The following is a 25,932-nucleotide window of genomic DNA, read 5'->3' as shown; positions in this document are numbered from 1 at the left end:
CCTTAATGCAAGACCTGAAACCACTAGGATGCCTAGTGGTTCTAGGCAGAGGCAGTAACTTTGTGAATTGGACTCCAGCTGCCCAGGAGGTAAGAACAAGAAAGGAGGGACAGGACTGTATCAAACTGGAAAAAGAATCAGCATTCTGATGGAGAAAGTCTTGCTGAATAGTCACTTGTCTGATAAAGAGTTACAATCTGGGACACATAAGGATTTCCTGCATTTAAATAGATAGAGTGATAGGAATCAAATGGATAAATGGAAAACAGGCAAACATTTGTAATTAAGTACAAATGGATAATGAATACATGAAAAAGTGTTCAATATTTTTATCTATCAGATAAATGCAAACCAGAACTGTGGTTTCAAACCAGAATGCATATCACCAAGGAGTAGTGAACACTGTAAGGCTATGGGGAAGGAAGAGGCCTTATTCTTGCTGAGGGAGTATAAATGTTCCGGCCAGTATGGAAATGATGCAGAGGTTCCCAGTGTGGAAACACAATGTCCATGTGATCCACTCATAGCAGTTCAGGCTGAATATCCTGCAGTTTTGTGACTGCAGCTTTTTCTGTACACTTGTTTCTGGGACACCATTCATATTGCTAAATTCTGGACTCAGCCTAGGTACCCGTCAACAAGAGAATTGGTAAATTAGAAAATGTGGTCTGTATTCAAAATGGACTTTTGCTCACTTATGAAAAACAAAACTGTTATTCTCAGAAGAAAATGATAGAACTGGCATTGATCATGTTAGTTGAAACAAGTCATGCTCAGAAAACAATTCTCACATTTTCTGTCTTGTTTGAATGCTAGCTTAGGACATGAATCCCAAAGTGGACATGTAGAAAGGAGATGGGACTATAAAACTGCTACTGAAGGGTTGTGTCACCCAGGCACATCACATTCATGATGATAACTTGTATAGAGTTGATAGGGGCTACAAATGAAAGTTACTTCTGAAGAAAACCGCGAGAGTGAATAAAAGAGAGCCTGAACAGGTAGATGAACCACCAGACAGTAAAGTTTTCCTTTAGAGGGAAGTTAGATTTTTTTCAAGAAAATAATCATTTTATGCAGAAGTGTTATTCACTCACATAGGGCAGATTCAAAGCCCTGCTGTGGGAAATATGCTTACAGTTTTCTTAGAACATACAGGGCGGAGTGGCTTTTAGTTGGGAGGTCAGTACTGCGAACCTCATGCAGACTGTGATGTGACTGTGGGGTGTGTCTGTAGGAGATGGAAGGCTTTTGGAGAGTCTGTATGCTGCACCTTTTCGTAATGAGATCGTGTAAGTCCTGCATGGAAAGGCAGTGATCTTAGGTGGATCTCTAGTTTGCTCTTTAGGTGGGGAGCACCAGTCCTTTAAAACATGATAACATGGGGGAAGTAAGAGCAGCTGAAACTGTTTATGGAAAGTATTTTAAACACTCGCTGGTGGTCTATATGTGGATTATTCCAGAAAGAGGAGCTGAGAGACAGAGATCTGCATGGTTGGTAAAGGAGGTAACAGTTTCTGAGATGCTGGTCTTGCCATGTTGCCATGGAGATATCTCTCTCTCTCTCTCTCTCTCTCTCTCTCTCTCTCTCTCTCTCTCTCTCTCTCTCTTTCTGTCTCTCTGTCTCTGTCTCTGTCTCTCTCTCTCTCTATCTCTCTCTTTCTCTCTCTATCTCTCTCCATGTGTCAGACTGGATTATGATTGCCATCGTTTTGTTCGCCTGATGGATTGTTATTGTTATTTTGTTTTTGAAGGTTTATGTGCTAAAGTGTTCAACACTGTTATTAATATATCATCTTATTAAACAGTTTCAGTGTTTCCTGGACTGTGCCTCCCAAAAAGTCTGCAGTACTCTTAACAAAAATATCTTTTACTTAACTTTCCCTATGAGAAGTGTTTACATCTATTTGAGGAGATCAGAGAAGTCTAATGATTGTGGCAGGGCAACAGGAGCTTGCTAATCAGGATGATAATACCTAAGCATACTTGGATGGGGAATAACAGTGAAGGATTCCAGCTAGTGATGGGGCACAATCAGACCATGGAGGGGTTTGGACACAGGCAGGCCTGGAGAAATAATCAGACCTCAGCCAGCAGCCAACCTTGAGGGACTCTTACAATGGGAGGGAGGTCCATAGGCCTGTAAGTAGCATGCATTGCGAAGTTTGCATGGTTGGCATTTGGTGTTGACATGTAATGTGCTGAGTATCATTTTGTGTTGTGGCTGCTTGCCTTATTCAGAGCCACACCCAGTGACATCATAGGATGGATGCTCTAACTGTGGTATAGGAAACTCATTCTATTGATGGCCCCATTATTCCTGATTTATTGATATAAGAGTGGCCGAGGAAGTCAAGAGATCACAAGGGTACTCTGAAGTGCTGCCTATAGGCTGCAGCCACTGTTGTTACATCTGCTGCCGGGCATTGGTGTCGCTCTGTCCAAGATGTACAAACACACCGATTACCTCCTCCTGGAATCAACACCCCTCTTCCTGTGCTTCCTCTTCTCCCTTCTGCCTTTCCTTGGTTTCTCTTTTAATCCAGTTTTCTTCATGTTCTTCTTAGGGACAGGAATTTGGTGGAGCATATCGAATTGGAACTGTAGCCAATGATGACCTAGAAAGACAAGGATGCCACCCTTTTTATGAGTCAGTCATCACTAATCCCTTTGTCACTGAGGTAAGGACAGTATACTTAAGAAGACTGGGTTAACTGCAAAGGACAAATGAGGCCTTTCGTGAAGTACATCTTAGCTTGGCTCTTACTATGTTGGTTCTAGGATTTGTTTCATATAGATCATGATATATTACAAGATGAAAATTCACTGAAATGCTAAATAAAACAATGTGCATTAGTGAGAAACAGTTGTCCAGCTCACCAGAAGCCCCAGAACTCTGCAATAAAAAGTGCTGCGTCTGTGTCATCTGACATGACCTGTGCCATCTACCAGCAGGTCCCTGCGGAAAGCTTTGCTCAGGTGTTGCTGAGAACTGGAAAGCTGGCAGAGACTAAGACCCAAGTTTTTCCAACCACGGAAGGTAAGTCAGGCTGTGATCTCTCAGCAGGATTTAGGTCCTGTTTGAAGAGCAATGAATGGGTAGAGTTTAGAGAAATATAATTTTCAGTAATTTTGAATTATCTAATGGCATCTATGCATTTGTCAAAAGTATGGATATACATTTAAAAGGATGAATAACTACAATTATTCTCTTCAACTTTCAAGTGAATGGTGTCCTCTCACAGTGTCTACTCTGCTCTTTCAATGGAGAAATCTGGTTGACCTAACAGTTTTCTACACAGTGACATAAATTTTCAGGTAGAATTTTTTGGAAAAGAAAGAAATGTGCAAGTTTGCTAAAGACAGCTTACTTGTCTTTTATCTTCCACTTCTTTTTAGGTTCATATTTCTTTTGGAGTTTCTAAGCATTTTTAAAATTTTTAAATTACATTTGTGTGTCTGTGTGTATCTGTGTGTAATGGGGTTAATAGCAGAGATACTTCCCTAGAATGGGTTCCTGCATGAGGCCCCAGCCGGGTTCCATTGTGTGCTTGTGCTTAGCTATCTCCTGACCTGTTCACCTCCTTCCGCCTTGCACTTCTCCATCCAATGGTGATTTCACCTTTTTTTCCTCAGGACCCATCTCTATACTTCTATTTATTGATTTCATATTAGAATCTCTTAGCAATGTTTAAGAAATTCTGAAGCTTTCAAATTGGAGACCATTTCTTTTTAGAATCTTTAGATTTGGGCCTGTTTGATTATAAAATTGGAGTTAAGTTTATGTGTGTAGTTTTTTTTTACATTAGTTCATCCCAACTACGCTATATCCTATCTTCAAACTCTGCCATGTCTGGGCTTGGGACTCTTTTCCTGGCAGCACACAGAAGCCACCTGCATCTTTTCCATCTGTCCTGTTGAACCTGAAGCTCATTCCCCAGCTGTTGCATGTACTAACACTCCTGCCAGAAGCTACAGGGTGGTGTTTGGGACATGCCAGGCGATTATGTCTCCATATGGTGAGTTAGGGCGGTTTGGATGTCATGGTTCTTCTGTCTGAGTGTGCTCTCGGCTGCTCTCAGTGCACATTTGTGTGCTCTTGGTGGAATCTGTACGATTTCATGACACAGAGCTTTAGTTCTTTTTCCTGATATGTAATTTTTCATATTTAAATGTTTCGAAGACTTTTTTTAATACCCAACATTACTTCATGGGCAATCATTTTAGGGCTAAAAAAGGATATTTTATATGTACCATTAATTTGCTGTGAATATTCAATATAGAGATGGCTTTAATAATAACCTCTTTTATTTGGATTTATCTTTGTGTATCATGTTCTAAACTAGCAAGTATGGTGTTTTTAGATAGCGCTAACATATAGAAAAAGCTATGCATAATAGTTTTATAACATGAGATAATCTCCAGAAACCTAGCAGAACTGAAGAATGATAGAGACTAAATTTAAAATTAAATATAAAAGTGTGATAGGAATGTAACTCTTGATGGGTCCTGATATACATTATAACACATTTAGCTTTCCCAGATGATTTGACATTTTAGAATCTTAATAAAGTTGGCAAAAAGTTTTTATGAAAACCAGCTGGAAGTTTTTACTTATTATTTATTTATTTATTTAGCAAATTGTGTGCTTTAATGGCTAATGTTTTTCAATCAGTAATTTGGGTGACTTTCTTCTGTGCATTTAGTTCTGGAATGAAATTCAACATGGTGTGCTTTCCAGAGGTGTGGCACAGACCATCTGATTTTTGGATATATAATTTTTTTTGGAAAATACATTGCATCAAATTTGCAGACTAGAATTGCAAATTAAACTCATACATCACTAAAATAGAGCAGTTTTTAAAAATACATATATGTTAAATTATGTCGTAAAGTTCCTATGACTCATTTTCTTCAGCTAGCATGGAATTTCATGGGTCCCTTTATTGGTTTGTGTGTTCACTCCTCTGAAATTGGTTTTGTGTTGACCCCAAGGCTGAGATGCTTCCTTTGTGATGTGCTTAGCTGGCCTTTCCCAACAATTCTCAATTCCCAATGAGAGCTGTAAGAAGGTTTTGCTGAGCAGGTTGGTGTAGGTATGATGCCCTCCATTTTCACTCGCAGCTGTGTAGTGATTGGGGAAGAACTGTGGTCTTTTCTAAGTGGTTTGTGATGGCAGTGGCTCCTGGACATCCGTGGTGCGTCTGGTAGTAAAGTAACTTAGTGCTTGTGGGCCTAGCTGGCTGAGGGCTTGTGCAGCACACTTCTACAGCTGTTCTAGAAAGAAACTTCCGTGGGGAACAGGTAACCAGCTCTGAGACGGAACATTTGATATATTTATTTGTAAGTGAAGTCTTTTCTCTCAAAGCTTTATTAAAATATTTACTACTCATAATAAAATTGGAAAAAACTTCATTGAATAGCCCCATTACCCTTCACCTAGAGTTGACAGTTTATCTTTTAGTATACATAGTGTACTTTTATTTCTTTACCCCTCTATCACCAAATCCAAGTTATTTTTTATGTATTTCAATGTAAGTTGCAGATACTATGACACTTCTGTCCTCAACACTGTGATTTAATGAGTTAGTATTTACTGCTTTTCCAAAAGACGAAGATTAGACACAGTGAATCAGAACAATAGTCCAACAGAGTTCTGCAGTGCCTTTGTGACCCTCAACCTGCTTTAGAAATTAGAATGTTGTTGTCACCCCAGAGCTCTGCCACCTTCTGCTCAATGTATTCCCACCCCACTAGAAGGGCCTCACATTCTGACTTTGCCACGTACATTTTTGATAGTTGTAGGCACATGTAATAGAATAATTTAGTGTGCATTCTCCTTATGTAGAAATTAATTTAAGAGTGTTTGAAATCTGTCCATGGCACGGCTTTTAGTGTATTGTCTTTGTTCTCTTCTATTGAACGGTGCTTCATTGTATGAATATGAACTGTTTACTCTCTTCTGAAGGGACATGGCAGATTCTGACTGTGACTTGAAAAAGGTGCTGTGGACTTCCTATTGCAAGTGTTGTGTAGATATGGTTTTATTTCAGTTAAGCAGATTTGGCATTTGGAATTGCTGGATTAAAGACTATGCATTTGGTTCCTTCTGAAAATGCTAGACCTCTTTTTTTTTTTTTTTTTAGTTCAAATTGGTTAGTTTATTGAAGATTGTTTCGTGTAGTATATACTGGGTCATTTACATTTCATATGAATCTTAGGCTCAATTTCTGTAAATTGATAGGGACAGCATTTTAATTTACTTGTTAATTTGAGGGTCATTCCCATCTATTTTTTAATTATTACAATGTATTTATTTATTTTTTTACATTCCAGATTTTATTCTTCTCCTTTGACCCTGACTACCCTCTGACTGTTCTACATCCCATACCTCCTCCCCACTCCCTGTCTCCACGAGGATGTCCCCACCCCCCCAGCCCACCTGACCTCTAAACTCCCCGGGGCCCCCAGTCTCTTGAGGGTTAGGTGCATCATCTCTGATTGAACACAAACCCGGCAGCCCTGTGCTGTAGGGCTCACAAAAAGTGATCTAGTTTGACCACACTCCCGTAGACCCAAAAGCAACTGGAAGAGTCAAATGTAGATATTTGCACCTAACCAAAGGACAGAAGCTGCTGATCCCTGTGGTTGAATTAGGGAAAGGCTGAAAGAAGCTGAGGAGGGCAACCTTATAGGGGGACCAGCAGTCACAATCTGGATATCTCTCAAACACTGGACCCACCAAGCAGGCAACTTATACCAGCTGATATAAGGCTAGACCTCTTTTACTGTTTAAAGTGGTGGGTTCAAGTTCTTCAGTCTTGCAGGTTCTGACCAGTAGAGCATGTTGGCATACCTTAGAATGCACCCTGAAGATGGATGATTCTCCAGTGCCATTCATTCCTCTAAGTGGCAGCCACTTCCAGGGTCTGTCATTTGGTGCTTCCTAGTACCTGTGTCAGTGTCTGTGTGAGATGTCAAAGTATAGACAGTTTCCCTTTAGGAAATCTCACGGGGGGGGGGGGGGGAGTATCAGGGGAAGGAGGTAGAGCTAGCATCTTGATGAAAGCTTCAGAAAATACTCCCCAGAAGGAGAAAGAAACAGAGTTGGGGTTTATAAAGGAAGACAAGTTAGAATACATCCAAGGCTAGGTGGGGCTGTCTCAAGAGAGTCATGTGTCTGGGCAAATGTTGTACATATGATTTTCTGAACTCTAAGATTATGATGATGAAAAGATATACGTTTTAAGTAGGTTGAATGATTAAGCAAAGTTTAAATATTAAGTAAACTTTAAAGTTTGCAAATGCAAGGTAGTAGAGTTAATTGTTAAAAGATTTCCCTCTGTAAAGGCACCTGTAACGTGGCCTATGTGGTGCCCTGTGGGTTTAGGTAAGAAAGAAGTGGTAAGACTGAGCCCAGTTTACATACAGACGGCCGTGTGTTAGCTGTTTAGCTGTTTAAATTCGCAGACAGCTCTCACTCCATAGCCCTTTGCAGTCACTTTCATCTTGCCGGTGGTTTTGCAGTTCTTCTCCTTTATGGAGACATTTAAGCCAGTACACAGGAGTGAGGGCTGTCTGTCACTTCCTGCGTACACTTCACATTCTTGTTCTGTCCTGCTTCATCTTCCGGCCTCTATTGTTCATAGTTTATCTTAAACTTTCCTTTGTAGGATTGTTTGACAAGGAGAACTTAATCAGAGGAACTTAACAGTGGACCGTATATTCAGTTCTTATCCATGGTTCCCCAAAATGGAATGGAAGGCTCAAGGGCCTTCTACTAGGGATAATTTCAGGGTATCCCATGAATGAAGGCTTGCCTTCTGTAGAGAATTTTGGACATTTTCCATTTTCTTGGGTAGGTGAAATAGATGTTAAAAACCTAGTAAAACAGGCCAATGCTTTCTAGTGTGTGTAAACTGCCCCGGTACATGTAGCAGGCCTGGCACCAGGGCTTCAGAGCAAAGAACTGGAGAAACACAGGCCACTTATCAACAGCCGTGAAAATTCCAGTTGTGTGTCGTTCCATTCAGAAATGTTACTAGGAATCTGCTTGTGAAGGTTAGTAGCATACAATAACAAGCAGAGTGGGCTGGTCCATTGCTGTAATAGCATGAGATGCCAACAGCCTGACTCACACTGGTGGTAACTATCTTATTTGGATTTCTGGTTTCCTGTCTGTACATACAACTGCTTTTTGACTTGGGCCTATGTTTACAAGGTTTGAGATAACATTACCTAGTTTCTGAAGAGCACTACTTTACGCAAAGCATCAGCCCGATTTATATCCTGTTAAAGTGGATATATTGAAAATGTTTTGTTTTAATGCATTTTATTCTTGTTACATAGAGGAATCCCCTGAGGTCAGACCACATGTGAGTGTCAGGATGTGTGAGTGGTGTCTGAAGCACAAATAACAGTTCACAGACACTCAGCCCAAGTAAGACAATTCAACTTTGATTGTTTAAACAGTGGACCTGGAAAAGGTTGTATTGCTTTTCTGCTCTGGAGAGGGACACAGATACACATGCTTGATTAACATTACCGTAGGACCACTCTGTGAAGAAGCAGGTGAAAGGAGAGAGAGTGAGGGGACTAGACAGAGAGGAGATGGAAGATTGTTAAAAGTCATGCTTTTAAAGGACAAAACACTGATCAGGACTCTGGCGTGGGATAAAAGGTATGCGTGAAAACCTTTGGTGGTAATTCCTTGGTAGTTTTGATAACTTTCCACTTGTTGAGAGCAGAGAAGGGACTAGGTCCTAGATACCTCTGGAGTTTTAAGTCTGGTTGACAAGGAAAAAAGTGAAAAGATTGGGAAATACTAAAGACATTGGGTAAAGATTATGTTGGGGCAAAATCTATGTGCTATCTTCAACTGACATTTGGTAATGTAGGTCTTCTGAGATGGGTTAAGTGAAACGGAAAATAGACCAAAGAGTCTGTTGACATCAAGGTTGTGGAGGGGATGAACTATAAAGTGGGGCTCAGAGAAAGAATTGGCAGCCACCCTCACCTATCACTCAAGCAAGAGGAGGTAGAGGACGATTATTTCAGGACTTGCTGTTGAAGCGCACAGACAGAGTCATCTCCTATTGTACATTACCACAGGGAAGCTGAGGGCGACTGACTCCTGGCTGCTGAGTGCTGTGGAGGAAGGATAGCCAACAGCAGACACAGCCCCGGTGGGCGCACACTCCCTTCATCAGGGATGGCTGTTTGAGTGTACACTTCCTTCTGCATGAAATTGGTCTTCATGCTTAAATGCAACTACTAATTCATTAATAATTATTAATGAATAATTATGATATTTGATTATGTCAAATGGAAGTAATAGCCTCTTTTACCACTGTAATACCTATTACAGGAAAGACTTCCCATTCTTCAATATTCAGGGGAAAATCAAAACAAGTCCTAACTGAAAAAAAGTGCCTCAAGCCAGCCACTCAGAGGGGCGTGTGCACTGAGCACTGTGTGCTGGGGTCCACTCAGAGGGGCGTGTGCACTGAGCACTGTGTGCTGGGGTCCACTCAGAGGGGCATGTGCACTGAGCACTGTGTGCTGGGGTCCACTCAGAGGGGCGTGTGCACTGAGCGCTCTGTGCTGGGGTCCACTCAGAGTGGCGTGTGCACTGAGCACTGTGTGCTGGAGTCCACTCAGAGGGGCGTGTGCACTGAGCACTCTGTTCTGGGGTCCACTCAGAGTGGCGTGTGCACTGAGCACTGTGTGCTGGAGTCCACTCAGAGGGGCATGTGCACTGAGCACTCTGTTCTGGGGTCCACTCAGAGTGGCGTGTGCACTGAGCACTGTGTGCTGGAGTCCACTCAGAGGGGCATGTGCACTGAGCACTCTGTTCTGGGGTCCACTCAGAGGGGCGTGTGCACTGAGCACTGTGTGCTGGAGTCCACTCAGAGGGGCGTGTGCACTGAGCGCTCTGTTCTGGGGTCCACTCGGAGGGGCGTGTGCACTGAGCACTCTGTTCTGGGGTCCACTCAGAGTGGCGTGTGCACTGAGCACTGTGTGCTGGAGTCCACTCAGAGGGGCGTGTGCACTGAGCGCTCTGTTCTGGGGTCCACTCGGAGGGGCGTGTACACTGAGCACTCTCTGCTGAGGTCCACTCTGACTGTGCTGTGCTTCCTGTGCTGTTCACTTAAGAGCCTAATGTGCTCTATCCCCAATTCCGAGATGCTCTGAAAGCCAGTGGGCTTTTTGTAACTTGTTTGGCATGTAAGCCTGAACTAAGCTGACACAAAGCTCTTACGGTCCCTGCTTATCCTCTGTTGTGAGAATGCGAAATGCTTTGCAGCACAGTATTAATATCCTCAGTGACTGGCGGGTCCCAGAATGTGCCGGGGAAGGTGTCCTACATAGTGAACAGCAGAACTCCTATCTGAACTTTCTCTGTGCTGAAACTCAAATCAGGAGGACCTAATTTTTTTCCAGGGCTGTCTAATTCTAAAGATGGCTCTCTTCCTGTTCTAACATTCACTGTATAGTTCTGTATCCTGCCTAGTTGTTATTCTAAATTATACCTGGGACTTTAGGTTTCTTTAGGTGTATAGACACATAGGTATGAAAATGTCAGTCATGAAGAAAGTGGTTGCTACAGATCCCTAAAACAAAGGCAAAAGCACCTGGTGGTCAGCAGTCAGGGTCAGGAACAGTATATATAAAGGCCCCAATTTATGTTTTCATAGTGGGGGAGGCAGGTGTGGGCAAGGTTAACTTTGGGTAGGATGGATAGCCCGAGGCTATTGATTTAGACTCTCATGTGTAGTAGCAGGCCCTTGAGTATTAAAACAGATAATTGTTAGACGGTATATAATAACCATGCCAGAGAAATTGGTTCAGAGTTGGAGTCTCGGTTTGGTTTACACGTCAAAGCCATGCTCACAGGCACGCTGATCACCATTTCTAGCATCAGCTGGCTCCAAGAGGATAGCCTCTCTAGGATAAGTAAGGACTTCAAAGCTGTCAAAGCTTTGTATAAACAGACAGTAGAACATAGCATCAGCCTGCCTGTGTGTCTGGCCTCTACAGATGCTGTTGCTTTGGAGCAAACCCTTGTGTCCATCATGACGACTCCCACTGCTGCACAATAACAGCCCTTAGACAAAACTTCAAGTGTGATTTTTGTGCATGGAATTGGACTATTTTCTATTCTTTTTTGCATAAACTCTGTATGTGTTATATAATACATGCATGCATGTATACATATGTACATACATATATACATACATATACACATATAAGTTCAGAAATGTTAGTAACAGTTTGGGACTTGTATTTATAAAATAAGCCTTCTGGAATTTCTGAATCCAGTGAAGATTTTCCCATCAGAGATGTTTGCTGCAGGCTGTTTATTCTAACTGCCTTCGTTTTTCTTCTGGTTGCCTTATTTGTTTGCTGTAGGGAATCTTCTCCTTTGTAAGCACAGTCTCAGGAACATCCCCTGTGGTAGCAAACGTTCATGCCTTGATGGAAACAGCAAAAAAGCACAGTATATCAAGGAAAAGTCGAGTTGATGTTACAATAAAGATGTGATGAGAAGATTGTCAGTAGTGGGACTTAATTTCCCAGGTGAGCTTGGTCCAGCCTCAGCTCTGGGAAATAAAGGTCCTGCACTTGCTGGAGCAAAGCCACGCGCGGGAGCGAGGCAGATGCTCCTGAGGGATATCCAGGAAAGATGAGTGCGTTCAAATACAGGCGTGAGGTGATCTGAAAAAAATTGACGTAGAAGTGGAAATAAACCAGGTCAGGTTTCAGTTAAGGTCGTGTTGGAAAGGACGTCAGGAAAGCGCATTAGCCAGGCACAGTTCTCAGTGTGCGAGGGGATGGACTTTCTTCTGTTCCTCTAAGATGAGCTCCCTCAAGGATGGAAGATGTGTACTGAATGGTAGACAATGTGAGACAGATAGGGGTCAGTTGTGAGCTCTCCTTAGAGCGCCACCTGGGAAATGAAGTCCTGTTGCTGATGATTGTGTGGGTGTTTGCCATGTCCCCTTAGCAGTCCGGAGCCTCACACAGCCTGTGCCTCGCTTGCATGCTTGCTTCTGTAGTCCGCGATCAATGGTTTGTGCTGTGGTTCATCCTTGAGCTTGAAGGCTTCCCGGACCCATTCATCGTCCAGTCCTGCTGTCTTCTTCCTACAGTTGTTGGCAAAGAGGTGATTTGGGCTTTTTTTTGTTGTTGTTGTTGTTGTGCTTTAAAGTTATTTCTTTAGGAAAAAAGTATTGTTTGCTCTTGTCCTAATGCATGGAGTTTTGAATGTCGAAGACTTTGCTTCTTATTTTAGGGAATGTCTAGTTAGAGAAAGCTTCTCTTGATAATGATTGAAGGAGTGAGTTTGGGAATGGGATTTCAAATGAATCTCTGTTGGTTAGAAACCATTTTAGAAGTCTATGATTTCTCTGGAGGGAGGCCTGGATGTGGTTCCTTTGGTTCCTAAGGGATGGAGCAAACCTTGGGGATGGAACTCTTTTTACAGAAGCTGAACACTTTGCAAGAGGCACAGAAGAGAAAGCTCAGTATTTTCTCGTCAGAATCACCACAGGAAAATTTATATTCTAGGGCACCTTAGGCACTTACGGGTTGCGCCTCATTATTCCAGCCATCAGTTAAGCTCAGATTAGAGTAATAACTTAAATATTTGTCCACGTAGAGAAGGACTCCTGTGGGGATCCTGCAGTGTGTTTCTAGAATAAAATTCTATTCCTTTTGGATTATTCACACAGAATTCTCTTTCATTTTAGTATGTTATTGAAAATTTGGACTCTCTCTCTGTCTCTGTCTCTGTCTCTGTCTCTCTCTCTCTCTCTCACACACACACACACAGACACACACACACACACACACACACACACACATACACACTCACCTTTCAGTGAGCTTCTATCCAGTTAGTCATCATTTTGCACAGAGGCTGTAGAGCCTCTCACTGGGTTTTTAACTTTTGCTATGGAATAGATGTGTATGCACTTTCCCACACAAACAATGGAAAATGCACAATAGAGGTAGTGAAGAACAACTTTGTGTCTTCCTTTATAACTTGTGTTCACTGCCTGCATTCAGTCCATCCTCATGCCCTAGAAGTGAGCCTTTCTTTTCTTCCTGTCACACAGTATTCACATGTGCATTTGTTCACATATGTGCATGTGTAACATTCTACATTCCACAAATGAAAGAGAACATGCAGATTTTTCTATGTGTATCATTGCTTAATAATGTATATTCTAAATCCTTCCATTTCCCTGCAAACATGATTTTATTTTTCTTTACTGCTGAATAGTATTTCATTTTATAAATACCAAATTCTCATTTGGCATTCATGTGTTGATGGGCAGCCTGGCTGATTCCTATTGAGTGCTGTAGTAGATAAATCAGCAACAGTTGTGCAGTACAAATGCCTCAATGGTAGGATCGAGTGCAGCATTTGATAATTTTTTTTTAATACAATGAATTCAAGTGTATATGATTACAAGGGATTTGACTAAGGCCACAAATAAATAGATTATATCCTTATCAAAACAAATTGTGTGTAAATCTAAAACCGGTTGTCCATGGATTGTTTTATTAAAGTCATGATATTGGCAGGTTGTTGCTTATAACCATTTTTGTGGAAAAACTGTTAATGGTTAGAGAGTTTTATCACATGAGTAAATCCAATGGCTTGCTCTCTTTGTATGCATCGTGAGATGGAGGGCTGTTCTCAGAACAAACGTCATCTTCATTATAGTAACAGAGATTTTTTCCTAAATTACAAACCTATGTTTTTTTATTTTATTTTATTTTATTTTATTTTATTTTATTTTATTTTATTTTATTTTATTTTATTATTTTTTAATTAAGATCCCAAATCCTGCCCCTTCCTAATTCCCCCTCTCAGAGTCCCTCCTTCCTACTCCTTCTCTTTGCCTCTGAGAGGGTGGGTTCCACTGGGCATCCTCCCACCCTGGGGCATCAAGTCTCGAGGATTATGACATTCTTTCCCACTGAGGTAGGACAAGACAGCCCCCTGCTCCATATGTACCAGGAGGCCTGGGCCAAGCCTGTGCTCTTTGGTTGGTGGCTCAGTCTCTGGGAGCTCTCAGGGTCTAGGTTAGTTGACACTGTTGGTCTGCCTGTGTGGTTCCTATCCTTTTCAGTGCCTTTAATCCTTCCTCCCACTCTTCCATAAGGGTCCCTAGCCTCCATCCCATGCTTGGCTGTGGGTATCTGCATCTGTCTCAGTCAGCTGCTGTGTAGAGCCTCTCAGAGGACAGTTATATTCCTGTTGGTAAGCATATCAGCATATCAATAATAATGTCAGGGATTGGTCTAAGTTGGGGCCAGTTAGTGGTTGGCCATTCTATCAGACTCTGCTTCAAGTTTGCTCCTTTAGACAGGACACATTTTGAGTTGAAAGTTTTGTGGATGGATTGGTGTCCTTATCCCTTCACTGTGAGTCCTCCCTGGCCTCTTCAGGTTCCATGTCCCACTGTTAGGCATGTCAGCTAAGGTCACCCACATTGAATCCTGGGGGTCTCCCCCATCCCAGGTCTCTGGGACTTTCTAGAGATCCACTCCCCCCACCCCAGCAACTTCAGATTTCCATTCATTGTCCTTGTCTTTTGTGCTTCTCTTGTCTCTCCCCATACCTGATCCTGTCACCCATATTCCCCACTTCCTCTCTCCCACCCAGCACTGTCTCTCCCTCTGCCCACCCATGACTGTTTTGTTCCCTTCTAAGTGGCATTGAAGCACCCTCACTTGGGCTTTCCCTCTTGCTTACCTTCTTTGGGCCTCTGTGTTGTATCGTAGCTATTCTGTTCTTCATGATTAATAGCCAGTTATCAGTGACTACATACGATGCATGTCCTTTTGGATCTGGGTTACCTCACTTAGGATATTTTCTGGTTTTATCCATTTGCCTGAAAATTTAATGATGCCTTCGTTTTTAGTAATGGAATATTATTCTAATGGGTAAATGAACCACATTTTCTGTATCCATTCTTTGGTTGAGGAACATCTTGGTTGTTTCCAGTTTGTAAATATTACAAATAAAGCTGCTATGAGCATAGTGGAGCATGTGTCTTTGTGATTTGGTGGAGCATCTTTTGGGTATATGCCCAGGAGCAGTATAGGGGGTCTTAGGTAGAACTGTTTCTAGTTTTCTGAGTAACTGCCAGTTTGATTTCCAGAGCGGTTGTATAAGTTTGTAATCCCACAATGTATGTTTTTAAATTTTTAAATTGTATTTTATGTCAATTCCTGTCTGGTGTGAATATATATATGTCTGTGCACCATGTATGTGCCTGGTGCTTACAGAGCCCAGAAGAAGGCTTTGGATTCCCTGAAACTGACATTATGGGTGATTGCATTGCCATGTAGTTTCCAGGAATTGAACCTGGGTTCTGTGGAGGAGCCACATCTGAGCCATCTCTGCGGCCCTTTATAGATCTGTTCTCCTGAACCCGTTTTAGGATATTCATGGAATTGCCCCAGTTAGCCATTCTTGATACACATGGTTTGCAGCATGGCCCTCATCTTTAGAGAGCCTGTGTCCTGAGGATCCATCATGGTCGTCCTTAGGCTGGAGCTTTGCAAGAACTGCTCCGACCCGGTTGCTCAAGTGTTAGTGAAACACACTTCAAATCTTCCCAGTTATGGGGAGGTTACTGTTTAACAGTTTTATGTGGTCTGTGTTAAGTCGGTGTCAAGTGGATTTTCATAAACAGTTAAAGCATCTGAAGCTTTTTGTTCATTGATATCATACAAGGCTAAAAGCACTCTTAACAAAGAATGCCCTGTTTTTAACAAGTTTTTTTATTGTTAAGAATATCATACATGTGTACCATTAACCATTTGAACTACCCATTTCCATCCCAAATTCCCACATAGTTCCATGAACAGATCTTCTCCCTGTTCTACATCATTTTTTTTGGAACTCTACTAAGTCCAGTTAGTGTTTCCTTTGTGTAATGACTGTGAGCCATTCACCAGAAGAACATGGAAAATGCTAATGGTGTCCACGGTTTTCAAGCAAGAGGGATTCCCCCTCCTACAGCAACTATGAGCTGCAGAAGGCAGTGTTTCTCTTGGCTGCTCTCCATCTCCTGAGACTCCTCTCTTCCTGGTGGTCCCTGCACCTGTCAGGCAGGGGTGGAGGAGGGTGTTAAAGATGTCTCATGTTGGGCCGAGCACTCACCTCTCCCCTGTATCTGTCCTCTCAATGTTGTCCCCTACAGAACGCTGCCTCAGCAAGGCTGAGAGCACCTCAGGTCCATGTGTACAAACATAAATATTCAGAAGTAATTTTAACAGCGTGGCTATTTAACAAAATAACAACTGCAGGTTCCACCCTGAGTAATACAGTTTTTGTTTTTCTCCCCTCTACATTCAGTTCTTTTGCAACTAGCAAGTGATGCTTTGCCGAATGACATGACATTGGCTCTTGCTTATCTCCTTGCCTTACCTCAGGTAAGCTTACCTTACCAACAAAAAACATAAATAAGCAAATTCCTCTCCTGGGAGTCACTGTCAAGGAAACTGGGTGTTGTGTGTGTGTCTTCTTTTGCTCACAGTTCTAGGTACTAGAAGGGCCTCGTCAGTGTCCAGAGACTCGACTCTGTGATGTAGCTTTCATGTTCATTCTTCAGTCTGCTTTTATATAGTAAAGTTGACCTTCCTTCCAGGTCATCCTACTGCATGTGGTGACATGTAGTCTGTAGACCTAGGCCAGTCACCATGTGATCGTGTCTGATGGTCTCCCCATTCGCCTCAGCTCAGTCGATTCTGTGGTACTTGCTCCTAGGTGTTGGATGCTAACAAGTGCTTCGAGAAGCAGGCTCACTCGGCACTGTCTCTCCAGCTGGCAGCCTACTACTACAGCCTGCAGATCTATGCCCGATTGGCTCCGTGTTTCAGGGACACGTGCCATCCTCTTTATAGGGTGAGTCCTTACAGTTTCTACTCTACTCACAAATCAGTCTACACTATTCTGGAATAGTTCAAATAACCCCTTTTCCTTGAGTGTAAATGCTTCCTGGAAGACAGTGCTGGCCTTTTCTTTGAGACTTTGCTGTTTCCCAGGACAGGTGAAGACACAGATTGTCTAATACAGATGGTGAATCCTGATTCACTTTTTCCTTTCAAAGATGATTATACTAAATTCTTAGGAAAGACTAAAAGGTAGAATTAGGTTTTTTTTGGTTTTAAGTCATATCCCACATAGCTCCCTGATGCTGGTTTTCTAAATTAGCATAGTAGATGTCTTACTTTCTTTTCCTGTTCTTGTGCTAAGATATGGACAAAAGTTTCTTAAGGAATAAAAAGTTTATCTTTAGCTCACAGCTTAAAGTGACAAGGCAGACTCTAAAGAAATAATTTCATAGGTGTGTCAAAATTAGAGTTGTCACGATCATTCTAAACAAATCAGGCCCATAAAGTATGTGAAAGACATTGTACTTGTGACAACTATGGCTCTCATCTTCACTTTTTATTTAAATGGAAAGGATGCACCACCCACAGCACAGGGCTATATTCCTAGGACATAGCCAGTATAGGGGATGAATTGCGCCTAGCTGTGTTTTGGGTATCTCAATACTGCTTGGCTAAGGAATAACAGTGAGCTCTTATACCTACTATATTTGAGGTATTTATTTGAGGACTTCAACTTTGTTTCTTGGTTGTCACTTCTATTGTCTATAATTATGATTACTAATTTTACATAAAGGTACTCTAATTTTGTTTTAAAACCTCAGATATTTTTATGTGAATCAAATAGCACCAGGCATTGTAGCTAAAGGTAAGGCATGCACAAGTCCCAGGATACAATTCCCAAGGATGTGAAAAATTATAATAAATGCATATCAATGAGTCATGGTGTGGATTGAGAATGAAGTACTTGAACGTAACTTGACTCAGGAACTGACACTGGTTTGGAAGGCCTTGGAACCTTTGGAACTGATTAATATAGCAAAAGTGCCTAACTGGTTGAGGCCTGTCAGCAATATTTCCTTCTCCTTATGGCCCAAGTTCCTTATTTTTAGTACCTTTCTAGATGGGAATAAACTACACTGCAGTCCACCACCCCAGGTCCAGAGCTCTTCCAGCCAGCATGCCTCCTCCCTGCTGTGCTGGATGGGATCCTTTGAAATTATAAGCCAAAGCAAACCTTCCCTCCATCTAGTTGCTTTTGTTAGATATTAGTATCTTTTCTCTTTTTGTGACAAAAGGCAGTGACAAAGGCAACTTACAAAAGAAAATATGTAATTGGGCTTATGGTCCCAGAGGGTTAGAGTCCTGATGGCGAGTGAGGGCGTGGCAGCAGGAACAGCTGAGTGCTCGCTTCAACCGCCAGCAGGGGCAGTGAGGATGGCACGCATGCTCCTTGACATCTTAAAGCCCACCTGAGTGACCCCTCCTTGGTCAAGGCCACACCTCCTACTTCTTTCCAAATAGTTCCACTACATGGGGACCAAGATTCCAAATGTATGAGTCCCTGGGCCCATTTTCATTCAAACTAGCATAGGCATCTTGTCTTGGAGATTAAATAGGGACATGTGTTGAGTTTATTTTGTGCTTATTTTCATTAGTACATTATTATACACAAAAGAAACAAGTAATTTGCTTCAAGATACCAATTTGTTGACATACAGTAAAGCATTTACTTTGGCAAATGCTTTGTACTTTGTTGTATACTTGAATATTTCCCCAGATCAGTTGAAATCTCAGAGCATGTTTGACTGAATTCTCTGAGTGGATATCTTAACATTCAGTGCATGTGCTGGAATGAGGATCTTCTCTTCCATTTCAGTCTATGTCACTGTAGTCATTAGCTTTTGGCCATGGCTGCAATCACCCAAGAGAAACAATTCTAAAAGGAGAAAGATTTCTGCTGCTGTTGTTCATAGTTCCAAGGTATGAGTTCATATCTGGTTGACCCCATTGTTGGAAGGAGGCCTCTCCCATCTTTATAATAGGAACACTTGGCAGAAGTTGCAGAGAAAGGAGGGAGAATATTATGAATTTCTCCTACACCCTTTTATTCTATCTTGTCTCCTAGACTATGGGATATAAGTACTTATCAGTGAGACACCCAGATATATTTTGTTAGATCACAACTTTCCAGCCCTGAGCCCCGAATAGCTCACATTTGCTATATAATGTCAAGTGCATTCAGTCCAGCACCACGAGTCTCCATAGTCTTAAGAGTGCTTACATTATTCGAACTGCCAAGCTCCAAGTGTCTCCCTCATACTGAAGGCAGTTCTTATCTCCAGGCCCCCATAAAAAACAAAATCAAGGCGCACACTTGCTGTGTTCTGTGCCACAGAGGTAAATATGCCTGTTCCAGATGAGAATGGGAGACGAGCAAGGGGAGACGATTGTATACAAACTGACTCCAGAGGCACCACATCCATGGCGAACCCGAGTCACAGCCACAGGCTCACTTTTCTGATGCCACCTGTGTCCCTGGTCGTGACTAACCCAACACAGCAACTCAGGATGGAAGGGCGACCTGTGCTCAGTTTCACCTCTGCGTCCATGGTTGATTTGTTTGGGGTGTGAAGCAATCAAAATGTTCAGGCAGTATCATGGCAGTGGGGAAGAAGAGAAGTGAGGTGTGGTCATGATAAAGAATTCCTGTTTTTCTCTCTTTATTCCACTTGGCCTTCTGACCTGTGGCACAATACTAGCCACATTCAGGGCAGGCCACTCAGTTAACACATACTGTAAATACAGATATGCTCAGAGGAAAGATTTGCTAATCACCTGAGAACTTCAGATTCCATGTTTAATCAAAATGACAATGGAACTTAACCGTCACAACCATAGCAATATCCTACCACATGCTCTGTTTTGTACTGTCCTTGAAATCAAAAGACTGAAAAGCTCTCAGCCCATTTATCACTAACTGTACCTGTTGCAACTGTCATTCTGTTCTTTTCCACTGGGCTGAAACAAGGAAGATGCCTGATGTCAATGAGCTATAAATATTCTTCTCATCTGCTTAAGAGAGTTGTACAAGGTAGCTGAAAATATGGCCCGTGGCTTAAGAGCATTTACTGTTTTGGCCGAGGACCTGAGTTTGGTTCCCAATGCTTGTGTTAGATAGCTGGCACCCACTTATCTGTAGGCATCTGTGGTCCTGTATAGACAGACACATACATACATAACTTAAAAAGAAAAATAACTCATTTAAAAGGGAAAAGAGAAGGTATGTTGTATGACCAGTGGTATGTAGGAGTAGGAAGATCATGTGTAGGGCTGTGAAACACAATTCCAGTCTGTAATCAGTAGTGATGTGCACTGGGAACATAGAAGACCAGTTCTGTCCACAGTCAGGAAAGTGGGAGGAGCTTTTGGGGCCTTTACCTTTTACCTCTGAGTGTTTATTGGTAGATTCTAGAAGAGAGTCACTGTCCTTAGTTGTATACATTATGCTGACCCTCCAAATGCACTGACACACAAATGACCTCGGGCCCAAATACAAAACTCATGACTTGTAAGGGAGATCATGGGGAGAGAGAAGTGCTGACGTAGGAGGTGGGGAGGGGAGGTCAGAGTGACCAGATACAAAGCACACTTCTATACAATTGTAAAAAGTAAAAGTAAAACTATGTACAGGATGGTTACATGAGGTGTGGATCAGAGTGGTGAATGCAACAGGCAAGAGAACCAAGGGCAGATCCAGTGTGTGCCCTTGAGGAACAGCTCTGAGAAAGCCAGAAATCTTGCAACAGAGCCACACCCTGCTCTGTTCTTAGCTTCAAAAAAATCTCTAACCAATTCTTTGGAGGGAAGTTATGATAAAAGTTATTGATGTTAAATTCCCTGTTCTGAAAGCTGGAAGATGTAAGCCAGCAGAGTCCCTGAAGGGGTTACTAAGTGTGGTAAACTGCTAGGTTCATTTACACCCACTTTCCCATCTGTCCCCACTATGTCCTTCCTCAGGACTGCCCATCATCTTGCTGTAGCACTGCCCATCTGCGCAGGCCCTCCTCACACAGTTACCCTGGGCTTGCCCCTACACGATGTGTACACTCTATTTTTTAGAGATTTTATACTTTTTACTCATTGGGTAATGAGGTATTTCAAAGCATGGTCAGTTGTGTTTATTAGATTTCCTAGTGCTTAGAACCAGTCCTGAGACCTGAAGGGGTAATAAACAAATAAATGTTTCTTGGGAATATGGTTGTAAACTCATAATTACGGACTATACCTTGGAAGATTGAGCTGTGTGTGTTTTTAGTGACTGTATCCCATCTGACTACTCTGAGGCAGGCAGTATTCTGGAGGAACCTTAGTGAGCACAGCTTATAAAGCCCCGCCCCACTTACGAACGCATCTCCTGGGGAAATGGGTCTGTGCTGCTTACATTTTGCTGCTTCAGTAAAACACCATGACTCAAAGCTACTTGTGAAAGAATTATTTTGGCTTGGGATCCCAGAGGGAGTGTCCATTATGGCAGAGGAGGCATGGCAGCAAGAGGCCTGAGCAGGAAGCTGAGGGGTCATATCTTCCTCATGAACACAAAGAGTGATGTAGAAGTAGAGTATAAACTGCAGGCCCCGGTGAGGCGCTTCTTCCAGCAGGCTGTGAGCATTCCACAACCTACACAAACAGGGCCATCACCAGGGGACCACGGACCACGTGTTCAAACACATTCTTAGGGGGAACATTTCACTCAAACTCCCACATAATGCCATGAACAAAATGTAAAGCTAAGTAATGGGAAGTAGAGGAGTATGTGTGTGCATGTGTGCATGTGTGTGCGTGTACTTGCGTGTGTGTGTGTGTGTGTGTGTGTGTGTGTGTGTACTTGCCTGTGCAGTACTCAGCCGTCTCAGGAGCGGTGTCAGTTGACAGAGCTAACCTTGAGTAAAGCATGAGCATCACTGTGCAGCTACTGATAGGAAGGATATTCTGGAGAGGAAATGGCAACACCACAGTCCCAGCAGTGTCGTCATTCTGCCTTATATACTGTGGTATTTTATCACAAAGTATTTGAGTTGCTCTTAAAATTTTACTTTATGAAATTCAAAGCATTAAAGAGTTGCCTGAGCAAGGAGAAGGGACGAACTGATCTGTGTCCAGAGGCAGGCCGTCTTAGCGGCTAAGGGCGCGTCAGGAAGGGGTGTGAACTCAGTCAGCACAGTGCCTTGTTCATTGCCATTGCAGAGGCATCATAGACATGTAAAGTGAGCCTTGCAGCTACTTGTCTGCTTTAAAAATTCCATCACATCCACCCTCCACTTGGTCCTTTGAGCAGCTCCATTGTGCAGGGGACAACTCTTTGCAGAAAATGACTCAGAGGACTGTGGTGAGTTGCTCAAGGTTACTTCAGTAGAAAGTGACATCCTGTCAGAACTTTCTGTGCTCAGTACGTGGGCATGCTGGCACTCTGGCTCTTTTGCAGAAGAAGGAGTGTCACTTTCTTTTTGGACCCGAGTGATCTTTCTGGCATACAAGTCTAATGGAAATTCCCAGCAGGATATTTTCATGTGCTGCTGCGTCGATAAAATGAAATCTAAACTCGTATGTGTGACAGATAAAGCCCGGTGAACGGGCTGTCTCTTCCTGTCCCTCTAGGCTCATTTCCTGACATTGCCTCTTTCAGAGATTATATTCTAGCTCTTCTGAGATTAAAATTGTGTTGTGTGCCTCTGTGGATATGTGGACTTAGTCCTTTCTTATCTGCTGTCTCCCGCCACAATGGACAAATGAATCTGAGCCAAGGTGCTTTCCCTGATGCCCATTTTGCCTCGTCCACAGAGAGTGGCCTCTTTCTCTCATCTCTCTTATTCCTTGTATATGTACTCAGGGAAAGGCTCCTTAACGACATTATAGGAAATGCCCATGTGTCTCCTCTCAATTCAGTGACTGTTTGAGGGCAGAAATCCCATTGCTTCCTGTATCCTCGGGACCTAATTCCCTGGACACACTCACTGCCTGTGAATTGGCATGTAAATACATTCATGAATCTTGTCTACTGTTGTACAGTGGGACATTAGGATGCAGAAAGCTTCAGATGTGCATGGACTGGAAGGAGGAGGAGAGGCAGGCACTGGAGCTGGTGCACTGAGTCCACAGACTAATGCCTCATCATTTGACTCTTCAGCATCTTCCTCTACATCAAAGAGCACCGCTGATTTCAGAATTAAATATGACCAACTCCTGATGAATCATCCTGGAAATTGAAATCCAAGTGGTTTCAATTTGTTGCCTCCACACACTGACACCCAGGGAGGTGCAGTGTTCACTCACTTGTCCTGCTGCTTGGCTCTGGCTGCTTAGTCTCTCCACATCTCTCTCTACTCTCTGTGACTAACCATGAGGGCATGCCACTGTAGGTGGATGGATAGATTTTCCTGCCTGTGCCTTAAGAAGGGCAGGCTGTCCCGAGCCAGCCAGCAGGGGTGCGACTCACCAGGTGTTTTAGGTGGGATTTGGAGCATCCTTTCTCATCTCTTTACAGTTTTATATAATGACTGGCAAATGAGTGTTAAATAATTATCCCCTCCTCTAACATTTGTCCTAATTTTATTTCATTTTTTAAATTTGTTTTTTATTTATTAGGAGCAAGGGTGGTCATAGAAGGTTTGGAGATGCGTAAGCGGTGTTAGGACGTGCGTAGGAGGCCACGTGCCTTGAATTTCCTTCCCCACTCTGGACTGCAGCCAGTGGCCCTGAAATACAAGCAGACACCTGAGAGTCAGGAGCAGTTTGTTGTCCCCATGGCAGAGTTGATGTGAAGTTCAAGTGAAAACACTTTAGAAAGTTTACGTAGCCTACATTTGTAGACATGATTGAATGTGTATCAGATAAAGCACCAGTGATTCAGAATTAATTCGGAATATTTTGAGAAAAGTCATGAGCTCTTGGGGTAATTTCTACCGAAATTTGTGTTGAATTTTAGAAGTAATAATAACCAGCCAAGTCCCTTAAGAAAGACATAGAAAACAATAGTGCCAATAAGCAAATGATCTACAAGGCAGCTGCAGTCTACAGCGCACCTCTCCGCCTTCCTCCTTTAGTCTGTAAGAGGAATATATGGAAGACATTGCATCAGATTTAAAGCCATGCACTTGATGATTGAGAGGAAATGCTAGGAATCCAGGCCTCGGGGCCAATTTTGTTTCTCCTGCAGAAGTAATTTTTCTTTTTCTTTGAAGGCTTAGTAAAAAGTTGTCTCCTTTTCTTACATTTCCCACAATTATTTGAAATAATGAAAAATATCATGTCTCTAAACTCCACAGCTATTTTGATAATTAATACATATGTCATTTTGATAAATCTGCCATCAAGCAATTAATAGAATACCACTGTTCATCATTCTAATAAGGAGTAGTTTCCAAAAGAGGTGTTCTCAGAGACCTGAGCAAAAAATGCTATTACAGAAGGAAAGACTGGCTGGGAAACAGCTCAGATCAAATAGCTCTTCTCAAATTTCCTACACTTATTTATATATGCAGGTGTGAAAGCAACTTCCCTCGTAAAATAGAATGGCAGGACTCTGTCACTGGTAAAGAAAAGAGTACGTGGCCCACACTGATAGATACTACCAGATAACTAACTGCACAGGGAGCTGAATCCATGGCAGAAAGTTCAGAGTTATATGTAAAACACTGTGCATGTAAAAAGGAAACATATATTAACCATAAGCTGAAGCATGTTTCCCTTTTTGTCTATTTCTGTCACGAGATACATCATTTTATACACACACACACACATACACACACACATATACACAAGCACACACACACACACACACACACACACACACACACACACACACACGTTTCTTGTCACTGTGAGTAATTTGAGTAAAGGAGTAATTTGAGCAGGGGAAGGTTTCTGCTGGCTCACAGTCTGAAAGTGACACCCCATGTCTGGGAAGTGAGCATTGGCAGCTAGTCACTCGCAGTCAGTAGTCAGGACGTGAGAGAGGAGTGCTGGCACTGTCGCACTCTCTTCATGTATTCAGTGTGTGACTCCTAGTCTTGGGCTGGTGCAGCTCACATTTAGGGTAGGTCTTCATGCCCTAATTAACTCAAGTTAGAAACTTTGTCATAGACTTGCCTAGAGGGTTTTCAGAACTCCATAAAGTAACCATCCTACCACTGATTCCCACACAACTCCATAATAGCAGGGAGAGTTGATTTATTCCTTCTGTTTTTCTTTATAGTTCTAGGCCCTAGAATATACTTATCTAATCTTTGCTGGGGTATATCTTCATATTCCTTGGGGCCTTTCTGGTGCTAGTATTTGACATTAGGTTGGATATTAAGTCTTCTAGGAAGACTTCTCTGACAAATTCTGTCTCCCTGTGGCGTCCCAAGCTCATCGTGCCTAGCTACCTTACCTCTGCTTGCTCCACTGTCTGTCTGAGTAGACTGCATCTCTGGTGTAGACGGATACATTCTTGTAGTGCATTGCTTAGCATATACGTGTACAAATTCTCCCCCCACCATCACCCTTTTGGTAAAAGAACATAAGAACAAAGGTTTTATACTCTATGTAAGCTATAATTGTGAAGGCAGATGAATTTAAACATCGGAGATATTTCAGATTATTTCTTAAGCAATTTAAGTGAAGGTGACATTTATCTAACCATGAAGTAACTAGCCAAAGAACGTTCAGGGAAATAATCACTGGCATTGAATGCTTTCCATTGATAAACTAAGCCTAAATTGGAGGAGATAAATGTTAAGGAGTTGCACAGGCACATTATGTCTTTTTTAAAAATGCACCTTGAATGAATTTAAAATGGCCTTGTGGCTTCCTATGGTAGAATTTAGTGTTGTGTTTTTCTGAGATTATGACCAAATATATGTGTGTGTGTGTATAGAAAAAAAAATCTGTTAGGCTGACTTTTACTTAAGTCTGTCTGTTGGAATCCAGCATTTCTTTAATTGGCTTTTATCTATGCCTCCAGATTGTTTCATA

The 25,932-nt window shown here is 42.3% G+C and overlaps 1 protein-coding gene across 6 annotated transcripts in view; it reads left to right on the top strand.

Annotated features, from left to right (window-relative positions):
* The window catches only part of Nbas (NBAS subunit of NRZ tethering complex), a 283,532-nt gene that overhangs the window by 160,497 nt on the left and 97,103 nt on the right, over positions 1-25,932 (top strand). For 4 of the 6 annotated variants that reach the window (XM_052186093.1, XM_052186092.1, XM_052186089.1 and 1 more), the window contains exons 37-40: positions 2,568-2,681; positions 2,953-3,040; positions 16,382-16,458; positions 16,793-16,930. In XM_052186093.1, the coding sequence (XP_052042053.1) occupies positions 2,568-2,681; positions 2,953-3,040; positions 16,382-16,458; positions 16,793-16,930 (417 nt within the window). The remainder of the gene's footprint in view (positions 1-2,567; positions 2,682-2,952; positions 3,041-16,381; positions 16,459-16,792; positions 16,931-25,932) is intronic. The other 2 variants (XM_052186094.1, XM_052186091.1) reach the window with 1 other exon arrangement.

Source organism: Apodemus sylvaticus, chromosome 6 (genome assembly GCF_947179515.1).
Source record: "Apodemus sylvaticus chromosome 6, mApoSyl1.1, whole genome shotgun sequence".
In the NCBI taxonomy this organism is placed as follows: domain Eukaryota; kingdom Metazoa; phylum Chordata; class Mammalia; order Rodentia; family Muridae; genus Apodemus; species Apodemus sylvaticus.
Note: the sequence above shows the minus strand (reverse complement) of the source record. Positions and strands in the feature narration are given on the sequence as shown.